Consider the following 10,926-nt stretch of genomic DNA (forward strand, 5'->3'; position numbering starts at 1 on the left):
TATTAAACATCGCCATAAATCTACTGATATTGCCGCTGACTGTGATGACTAATAGGTCCACTAGTTTTGATCCATCTGCCAACAATGGCATGAAGACTAAAGAGACCGGTTTTGCGAGCCTTAAACGCATCGCACAATCATGGCAATTTCAGTTAAGTTTTGTGGCTGTATCGTCTTGGGTACAGCAGCAATGCCAGTAAATGGCCAATAATTTTTTTCTTAATTGCTGGTTGCTCTTCGGTTTTTCTTCCGGCGACAGCTGTAGCACAAAAAGCCTTGACTAATATAAATGGGGCGCTATTATGTAACGAAGGAAGTAAGCCGGCATTTAAGTCTGATTCATGGCAGCGTTTTTGTCAGTTGTCAGCCGGCTTCGGGACTGTTCAGTTGCAGCTGCAACGTGGTATCGAGGCACTGTCGGCCAGTTAGTGTTTCAGCGCTACCGCACCCTCGGTTGCTAATTTTACCATTTAAACTATTCGCACATATTTCCTTTGCAACGCTTCAGCAACCCAGCTAGGATGTCGACCTTTCTTCAGTTTATAGGTGAGGAAACTTATGCCACTTATTTTCAGCACAATACTCTACGGCCTTCTTTTTTTATTTCCTCGTAGTCGCCGGTTTGGTTTTGGGATGCGTGGGATTTGTGCAAGGTACGTAGAAGGAGTCAGAAGCTAATAACGAGTCTTGTGGCAAAGCTGCTGATGGAAGTCGATGAAGGGTTTAAAATTTGCTAGTTTAATCGTTTGCCGAGCAAAACCAGCTTTGATTTCTGGTGTATCAAAAGACCTTTAACTATAGCCGGCATTGATCTGGGCTCCCGCGGCATGGTCTGCAATCCACCGCTGAAATTCTCCGGGAAGGAAAACCAGAAAGCCTGCTTCGCCAAGTGCGAGAAGAACCGCAATTGTCTGGCCGCCGTTTTCGACAGCGACGTGAAGAAAGACACCTGTGCGATCGTGGAGAAGGGCGCCAAATGCGGACCCAGCATCGACAATTACTCGTTTAAATCCAACCATCATCAACTGTACGCTAACATCCCCACACCCAAATACACCATGGTCGAGGATCTGACCGTGGAGGGCTCCGATGTGGCCGAGATCAAATCCGGAGAGGAGCGGAGCTTTACGGCGTACGGCGGCGCCATCGGGGTCAATGAGGAGGAGTGCGGGATGCTGTGCGCGCTGTACAGCGGCTGCAATGGGTACACCATCGGGGCAGACGGGGTCAGCCACATGGGCGGCAACTGCCGGCTGAAGAGCTTCACCAAGCCGGTGGTCAACGGGAAGGACGGGAAATGCTTGAAGAATAAGGAGGGCCGCGGTGGCCGACCGTCGGGTCGAACCTACTTTGCCAAACCGGAGCACGTGCCCAAGCAAAAATGCTGATTAGTCTTATTAATCTTACTGAGCAAACTTCTACGTATTTCGTTAAAAGCAGATTACGTGGCCAAAAAAATAACTTCGGTTTTGTCCAGAATTAACTGAATGCGGCAGCGAGCAGAGAAGTTGCAGAAGTGATAACCGTCAATTGAACGGAGAAGCCACTCCTCACAGATTACTAATCTGTGAAGAGTGGCTTCTTTCGACTCGCACAGGAGTGAGTTAGCTGCTCATTGCCTATTTCAACTGCATAGAGCCTGCCGCAAAAAAACCGTAATACTCGTTGCTCCTTGCAGTATAAAACGGTGTTATTGGTAGTACAATTGTGGCTATATGGCTGTCCTGGTTGATAGGCAATAGCGGAAGATGGCATTAACCAACCGTGCTCGCAATAAAGCAGCAGCTATTAGCAAGTCTTTGCGGACGCAAGGTCCACATGGACAGAGCGCATTTTCTGGTAGCATCGCAGTGCTGCTTGTATACAGAGCACTACTTGAAAATAATTATGTAGCTGAAATTCCAATGTATAAAAGGCTACCACAATCTATATTCTCTCGGGTTAAAAGAAAATGTGTTCGAAACTGCCAGCGTTTCCATTACTAAAGGTCAAAACCATCTAGAATCTAATACTTTCCACGCTTTTAACTTTCGGTGAACTGCGACAAGCTCCTTCGATAAAGACTTCTTCACAATATCACATCGATCCTGTTGGCCAGCCTTAATATAATTACTCAAAAAATATCTAATTAGATGTGATTATAAAGGTCTAGATACGGCATCGTGACGCAAACATCATTGCCTTATGCAGCAGAAGCTAAACGGTTTCAGCGTGCGCCGGGTTTGCGTAGGCTGAGAATCCACATGATCGGATCAAACACGATTTGCATCATGTATAACGTATGGAAATATTGCACGATGGTGAAGACTGTGGTGGCTTGATTTTTATCGGCAAACCACTGGTAGAAGAACGCTGCCGCTAGTGGTAGCCAGCACACCACCACGCTGATTGTCGTCAGTGTCAAAATCAGAAAGGGCCGCACAACAGTGCGTTCTTTAGCTTTCTTGGACCGGTTTCTGGCACGCTGTTGATGACACCACAGGTCTTGTTGTGGATTTTCTGTGATTTTTTCTTGAAATGCTTGATCATCACGTACACGTAAATCGCTATGATAGTGAAGAGTGGAGTAAATCGATTGAAGACGCTGTCGAATTTCATGTAGAAGAGATAAGCATTGGGCGGACCGCGACAGACCACGGAGCCACCGGGGGCCGGTTGGTACGGCAGCGGCATGTACAGGATGAAGCCGGGCAGTTTGAGAATGTGCCCATATACAACGCTAACCAGGCAGATGAGCGTGGCCAGCTTCTTGGTGTGGTAGACGCGGTAGTGGTGCGGGAATTGCAGCGCCCACAATCGGTTGAGGGCGATTAGCAAGTGGCAGATGACCGGGAACTGCGGCATCAGCCACTGGAAATACCCGAACGCCATGCAGACCGCGAAGCCGAAGGAGTCGATGCTGACGGTGTAGACTTCGCTAAGAAATAACAGCGGCGACGCTCCGATGACGTAGATCGTGTTGGTGATGTAGAGGAAGAGCAGATACACCGTGAAGTGGTTGATATACGACGGGCGGACCATGTGCACGATCAACAGCGCCACGTTCAGAAGGAGGGATAGAAGCGCGATGAACATGCTAGCCGCATAACGCTGATAACGCTTCCCAAGGGGAACCGCATATACTAACAACGCGCTGCCAGTCGCGTGTTGATGCGTGGATGCGCATGACCGGCGCGTGCACCTGTTGTTCATGCTGTTGCATAACTAACTTTCATTTGTCATGGGAAGTGTATCGATAGTCTTGGGTGGTATGTTGGAAAGTGTGATAACGGAGAGGAATGTCCTTGGAAATGTTGTGAACTGAATGCATTGGCATGTGGCTAGACGGTCTCATTTTGTGGTAGTGTGCTTCTGGCGGAAATGATGGAATCATTCTCACTTTACGATCTGTGCAGAATACAGCTTACGGTATTAAACGACTAAACATCGTTGTTACGGGATATCGTAAAGGTCATAGACGTAGCCGTGTAAAGATACGGGTAACAAACTGGTGCCGAAACCAGTTCAGGAAACGTACGGAGTTTGGGATTTTTATAATTGCCATTAATTCCTGATACGCGGTACGTCTGTTTTTGCTGTGTATACGATACGCAGCAGCGGAAATTTTCAGTCTAATAAATTGCGGTATATTCTGGTGATTGTGTTCCTGTGTGTTGTGACACACTGTGGATTATCATCAGGCTGATTTTGTGGTTTTATCTGCCCTTTGTTCCCAACGTTGTCCACAGTCCGGAACGAAACGTGAGTAAATACCTTGCCGTTTCTCTGCTAATTACGTGTAGGTTGCCACAATGTCCACCAGTGGAACCACTCCATCTACCCACACGCCCACCTACACCAGCCAGCCAATAACGACGGCAACGCATACATCATCAAGCACGGGAACCGCGCAACTGCTCAGTCCTCGTGAGCTGGCGGCGGAACTCGACACGTTACACCTGGCCGGACCAGCACGGACATTGGAGCTGTTCCAGCGACTCGCGAAGGACGATGTTGTGGCGTGGCTGCGACGCTTCGAGACGATGGCGCTGGCGCAGCGCTGGGACGACGAGCGGAAGATAACACAAGCGTCCATCCTACTGGCGTCAACTGCCGCTATCTGGTGGGACAGAGTCACCGATTACGGCACCAGACAGCCATACAACACCTGGCGGAAATTCAAGACGGCAATAACCACGCGCTTCCAAACCGAGGATTACAAGAACCAGCTGAAAATCCAAATTGCGCAACGGAAGCAAAAACGGGATGAAGCGCTGGAGGATTACTATAACGATATTGTGACTTTATGTTACAGATATAACCGCGCCATGGAAGATGACACTCATTTCTAAGCTGCGCAACGGGCTGCTGCCGGAGTATCTGTCACGTGTCGCGCTGTCCAAAGCGAAGACGCCGATGTCATTCCTGTCCGACCTTCAGTGCGTTTCGGAGGCGATCCGCTTGGAGCGGAAGAATCGCGGAAATGACGGTCGTGGTGAATCGTCTCACTCCGAATCAAGTGGCGCAGGCGGCGCACAGCACGGTAGCAACCGCTTCAACAAATGGAAGCGGCACGGCAGAGAAGCGGACGGAAGTGCAGACACAAGCGGCGCCGGAAACAGCGACCACAGTGGTGGCAGCAGTGGCAGCGGATGGCGCGGCGGCAGGTTCAGAGGCGGCCGCGGAGTTCACGGCGGTAACGGCGGCGCAGGCGGAAGAGGCGGCGCTAAGCCGGTCAGTGGTAAGCGTTGCTATAACTGTGAAAGCACCGACCATCTGATTAGGGACTGCCCGAAGAACAAAGCGAAGTTTAGCGGCACCGGACCGGCACAGGCCCGGTCAATGATCGTGACCGAAGCAGCGGAAGTTAGCACTACGGAACGGTGCGCAACGGGAAGAAACACCACGATCGGAGCCACAGCTGGGACAGCGGGCAGACGCTTTGAAAGAGAAGCGTTGTCAGCAATGTCACCGGCTGCCGGCGGGTCACCTGGGGGTGTTAAGGAGACGGCAAGTAACGGATTCTATGGTTGGAACAGTCTGCCGTTACATGATAATGAATCCTTTATGTATAACGCCATGCATGTTCAAAGCAGTGCAGGACAACGAGCGTATGTGCGCGCGTGTATGGATAGCGGACGACAACGGGCTGACGAAGGAGCCGCGCATGGAGGCGCGCATGGAGGCGCGCATGGAGGCGCGCATGGAGGCGCGCATGGAGGCGCAATGCGGGCCAACACCCGGTGGGAGCAGCACGTCCAGTGCATGCTGGGACCGGCAGCAGCTCAGCTCAGAGGAGGTCGTCGAAGCGTCCCAAGGGGACACCGCATCCAAGGTCACGGGACATACAGCAGAGATGTTGGTCACCAGCCGAGTGGCCACCGCGTGGTCCATGTGGTACACGTCACAATTGGAGAGCAACGTCGCAGTGTATTTGAGCGTCTGGGCGCAGTGGATTGGCAGCGTCACCAAGTCCCGCGACCACGGAGGACGCTGAAGCGACTGCAGGACCACGATGTTGTTGTTCGGGTACGCAACAGCCATGTGGTGGATCGGAGTGGTCCCAGTGGATCTGGAAATCGGCGCCGAAGCGCGTGGCGCAGCGAACGGTCAGCACAGGGGACAGCACAGGGATCACGACAAGGGACAGCGCGAAGGCAACCAGTGTCCAGCCGGATCAGACCAACCGGCGTATTCAGTTTCAATGATCCGGAAGCTACGTATGCTGATCGGTATCAGCAAGGACTACGTATGCAGCGTCAAAGAGGGCGTCGGCAGAACCCATGGCAGACATTTGCAATGATGACCGTGAAGCACCACAGGGCGGAGATGCAGTCGGACACAAAGGCGTTTGGACCGGCACAAGAACCGCTACAGATGTCAGGGTCAGTACCTATAATGCCCATTCGCATAAACGGACGACCTGCTACTGCACTGGTCGATACCGGTGCCAGCTTGTCTGTGGTCAACACGAGCTTTGTGCGTGGCATGGGATGCGAAGTGATGCCGGAAAGCGTCGAGGTCACGATGGCCGACAACCGCGTAGTGCGCACAACTGGCCGTGTCTTCCTGGAAGTGGAGGTATGTGGGTTGATGGGAACCATACCATTCCAGGTATTCGATGGGTTCAACAGTGGCAAATATGACGCAATGATTGGGTGCAATGTGACCGGTATACCCGGCATATTGGTTGATGTTGCAAACAACAGGTTGCTGGGACCAAGCGACTACGTGTTGACGAAGGGGCTCACCGAAGTGCAACGATCAACGCTCGGACTGTCCAAGGAGGAGCAGCTGAAGCGGATGTCCACATTGAAGAGCAGCAGCGGTGCCGGTCAGCCCACGTCTAGCCGTGGTCAACCAGCAGTGGCAAAGGTCACCGGCAAGTTCGGCAGCACCGCTGTGGGCCGCAACGGACAGTCACAGGGGCAACCCAAGGGGCAAGTCACCAGTGCCGCAGCAACAGTCCCAGCCCAGCGGGAAGCGGCAAGGCTGCAGCCAAGAGTGAAGGCATTCATGATGGCACTTCTTCATCAGCAGACTGGTGGTGGACAAGTCCTTCAGCAGCGCAGACTGGCCGTCGCAATGGACGGTGCCCATGAGTTGGATATGGACAACTGGGACTATTCTTGGCCTAAAGTCCCGATTACCCAATTCGATATTGGTGACGCTCGTACACAGGATAAAGTGGAGGAGTTTTCAGCCTTCCTGGAACAGTTTGCCGATCTGTTCCATACAGATGACAAGATGATGGGAATGGCCAAAGTGGAGCCATTCAAGATTGTACTGGAACCCGGCACGAAGCCTCGCTACCAAGGTCAGTACCGCCGAACTCCGAAAGAATTCGAAGAGATGGAGCGGCAGATAAAGGACATGTTGGCGAAAGGGGTGATAAGGCGGTCAAAGAGCAGCTGGTGCTCGCCCTCAATGCTAGTCGACAAGGACCACGGCACAGCCAAGCGGATGTGCTCTGATATGCGAGGGGTCAACGCGGTCACGGTTGCCGACCGGTACCCACTCCCCAACGTGGCTGACTGTCTGCAGGTGCTCTCCAAGGCGAAGTATATTACCACAATGGATCTGCAGTCAGGTTTTTGGCAGATGCCATTAGCGGAAGAGTCGAAGCCCATTACAGCATTTCAAGCAGCCGGTGGTTTGTACGAGTATAACGTGGTATGTTTTGGTTTGCGCAACGCCCCGGCACATTTTCAGCGGACGATGAATGATGTCCTGCACGGAATGCTGTTCAAAAATATGTTTTGTTTCCTCGACGACGTTGTGTGTGGGCACGAAACACTGAAGGAACACAATGAAGTCGTCGGTGAGATTTGCATTCGGTTCCGTCGTTACGGATTGATTCTGAAGCCCAGTAAGTGTCACTTTTTAAAGTCACGCTGCAAAGTTCTCGGGTTTATTGTTACACCAGAAGGCATTGAACCGGATCCCAAGAAGGTCACAGCGGTCCAGAATTTCCCACGACCGGTGACATTGAAAGCGTGCCGTTCCTTCTTGGGCCTCTGCGGTTACTATCGCCGCTTCATCAAGGGATTCTCGGCGATAGTGGAGCCGCTAACCCGGCTGACAAAGAAAGATGTTCCGTTCGAGTGGTCCCAAGAACAGCAAGAGGCGTTCGACGCGATGCGGCAGGCTTTGTGCACTGCCCCTGTGCTGGTCCACTCCGACGCTGACCGTGACATTGAAGTCCATCCAGATGCGTCGGCCTACGCAATCGGAGTTGTCGTAGTGCAGAGAGATGAAGAGGACCGGGAGCGTGTGGTGGCCTACGGAAGCCGCAGACTCAACAAGGCGGAGTGCAACTACACCACCACCGAACGCGAGTGTCTTGCGATTGTGTACACCTGTGAAAAGTTTCGGTATTATTTACTGGGGCGTCTGGTGACCGTGGTAACGGACCACCACAGTCTGTGCTGGCTCATCAATGTCCAGGGACCCAGCTCCCGCCTTGTACGATGGGCACTGAAGCTGCAGGAATTCGACCTACGAATTATCCACAAAGCGGGAAAAATTCACGCCGACGGAGACTGCCTGTCTCGCTACCCTGTGGAGCCGCTGCAGTTTAATGCCATTATCGCGGATGATATTGGTATGGACATTGACATTGCAGCCGAGCAAAAAGAAGATGCGTTTTGCAGCGATATTGTACAGCGGATACCACACGAGAAGAATGTGCGGAAGACATACGTACTCCAGGAAGGCATACTGTACAGATGGTGGAAGTCACAGGGGACGAAGCGCATGTTGCTGGTGCTGCCAAAGAAATTGCGGTTCGAAGTCCTGGCCTTCCTACATGATGACCCGCTGTCTGGTCATCTGGAATTCGACCGAACTTGGGAAAAGGTTAGCAAACGTGTGACCTTTCCAGACATGCTGAGTTTCGTAAAGACATACGTTGAGTCTTGTGTCAAATGTCAAGCCAGAAACCGTCCTACTGTGAAAGCTGCTGGTCCAGTCCAGAGCTTTTGTCCGGATGTGCCGTTCCACACGGTGGCGACGGATATCCTCGGACCACTGCCCCGGACCCGTGCTGGATACAAGTTCATAATTGTTGCCACTGACTTGTTCAGCAAGTGGACATGTGCAAAGGCGCTGACCGAACAAAATGCGACCAGCGTCGCAAAGTCCCTCCTCTTCGAAGTCTTTTTGAAGTTCTCGATGCCAGAAAAAGTCCTGAGCGACAGGGGAACGCCGTTCTTGAACAACTTGAGCGCAGAACTGTACGAGTTGCTCAGCATTCACCGTACGACAACGTCAGGATATCGGCCACAGTGCAACGGCACTACCGAGCGCTTCAACCAAACTTTAGCGCACATGCTTGCGAAGTATGTGACGCCTACGCAAAAGAATTGGGGTGAACTGCTACCTTTTGTTGTTTTTCGATACAACACGAGCCGCCATGACAGCACTGGTTATTCCCCGTTTTACATGCTGTATGGGCGCGAGCCGACGCTCCCGGTGGACCTGGCACTCCCAACGGTAAAAGAGCCGTTTGTCCGTAATGTGGCAGACCGGCTAAGGGACGTTCATGCAGAGGCCAATGCCCGGATTGAAGCAAGCCACAACCAGACATGGGCGCGAGACGATCACCCGGAAGTAGAGTATTTCCCCGGTAACATAGTCTGGGTGTATTGCCCCGCGGGAGAAGTCGGTAGGGCAACGAAGCTGCTGAGCAGATGGACCGGTCCGTACCTGGTCTTACGGCGTACAGGACCAGTGAACTACGAAGTGCACACTCAAGGCCGGAAGCGTCGCAAAACGTTTGTGGTACATGTATCAAAGTTGAAATTGTTCAAGGACAGAAACGCCATGTACGATGACCCGGATGACGATATTCCGACCAAGAAAGCCACCTTCTACATCGGCGACGGAAATGAGTCATCTGATGCAGAAGACGTCGATGGTCAAGAGAACGTTGGCAGTACGCATGGATGCTGGGAAGAGCCGGCCGGAGGTAATGCGGAAATGGACCATGACAATGGTGGCTACCAAGAAGTTAGTGGTCAATCAGTTTCCGACGATGAGGAGCTGAAAGATACAGTGGTCAAAGATGAAGAGGACATTGTGGTCGTGAACGGCGATCGTGTTGGTAACGAGACCATCGATCACCGGGAGTTGGAAGATGACATTAATGATGAAACGCGGTACTTTTCGAACGATGAGGAGTTTGGCAGTGACGCCGGCGACGAGATGGACGGTGCAAACACTGTGGATACCTACCCGGTTGAAGCCACAGGGGAAGTCCAAGGGGAACCGGCAGGCGGGGTGGACATGTATGGCCAACCGTACAACAATGTTGGACCGGAGCCGGTGGTCGAGACACGCCGCTCAGGCCGTCCAAACAAAGGCGAACGCACCACGAAGCGCTACATTGAAGAGTACGGTACGTCCTTGGCGTATAACATGAATGGTCATCAGCAACAGCCGGCCGGTAACCACAACACGTCAACGGTGTTTAACTCGCGCATTGAGCCGCAAGCGACGATGTCCCGACTGCTGTTTATGTCGATGTTGGTGCTCAGCATCGCCAGCGGAAATTTGGGAATGAAAGTGGACGTCTGCAACTGCAACCAGCCGCAGTATGTGGGAGTGGTCAGTTTCCAGCAACTGTTCAACTGCAAGGCACAGAATACGAGCCTGAAGTCTATGCCAGTGAATTTCGACTTGTGGACTCGGAAGACGGATGGGAAAACCTTCAAAGGTTATGTATGCCGGCAGTGGGACAGCCAACTACACATTGCGGAAAGCTTTCTGTGGCAGACGGATACCACAAGAGAAGTGGCGCATGTGCCCACCAGCGCACAGGACTGCTGGACGATGGTGCAGACCATGAAATGCGGTAACTCACCTATGGTTAAAGCAGGACGCGTATGGAGTTACACAGCTACGCCAACTGGCGAAGGAAGTTGGAATAGCGTAAAAGATTTCACAACCAGAAACTGTGAAATGGAAGAAGTAACGTTGGAACAGAATTGTGACAGCTGCCCGGTGGTAAGCGTGATTGGGGAAATCAGCCATAAACGTTCGGATGGATACTCAGTTCAAGGGCAGCATATGTTCGTATGGAGAGAAGTGGAAGCAGTAAGGAAGCCATGTGAAGTGAAGAAAATGGCACAGTGGCAGGGAAGCCTTTACGCTGAAGCGGATGGACTGCGATTACGCGACTCAGTTCATCAGCTGGATTTTATCCTGGGAAATGTCACAGCGGTGTGCGGTACAGTACGTTATCAGTTGATTACTATAGCGCAACAACCGGACTTGTTTGTTACACTGTACACTGAAGACAGGAAACCGCTGAATGTCAGTCAAGCACGGGATCAGCTGAACGGAGTAAAGAAACCGGCGCCCAGCAAGTTCAAGAGAAGGAGGCCACTGCGCCGCGGCAGACGGGATGTTGGTGGTGACAACTTTACACTTGACCTGGACCAGATC

At 52.2% G+C, this 10,926-nt stretch overlaps 1 protein-coding gene across 1 annotated transcript; it reads left to right on the forward strand.

The window, feature by feature from the left end:
- Window positions 1-321: 321 nt before the first annotated feature.
- LOC129596571 (uncharacterized) lies at window positions 322-1,795 on the forward strand. Its single transcript, XM_055493898.1, has 3 exons — window positions 322-546; window positions 615-653; window positions 802-1,795. The coding sequence occupies exons 1-3, from the start codon at window positions 522-524 to the stop codon at window positions 1,386-1,388; spliced, it is 651 nt and encodes a 216-aa protein (XP_055349873.1). The 5' UTR covers window positions 322-521; the 3' UTR covers window positions 1,389-1,795.
- The last annotated feature ends 9,131 nt before the right edge of the window (window positions 1,796-10,926 follow it).

This window comes from Paramacrobiotus metropolitanus, unplaced genomic scaffold (genome assembly GCF_019649055.1).
Source record: "Paramacrobiotus metropolitanus isolate TYO unplaced genomic scaffold, Prichtersi_v1.0 Parri_scaffold0000092, whole genome shotgun sequence".
Classification (NCBI taxonomy): domain Eukaryota; kingdom Metazoa; phylum Tardigrada; class Eutardigrada; order Parachela; family Macrobiotidae; genus Paramacrobiotus; species Paramacrobiotus metropolitanus.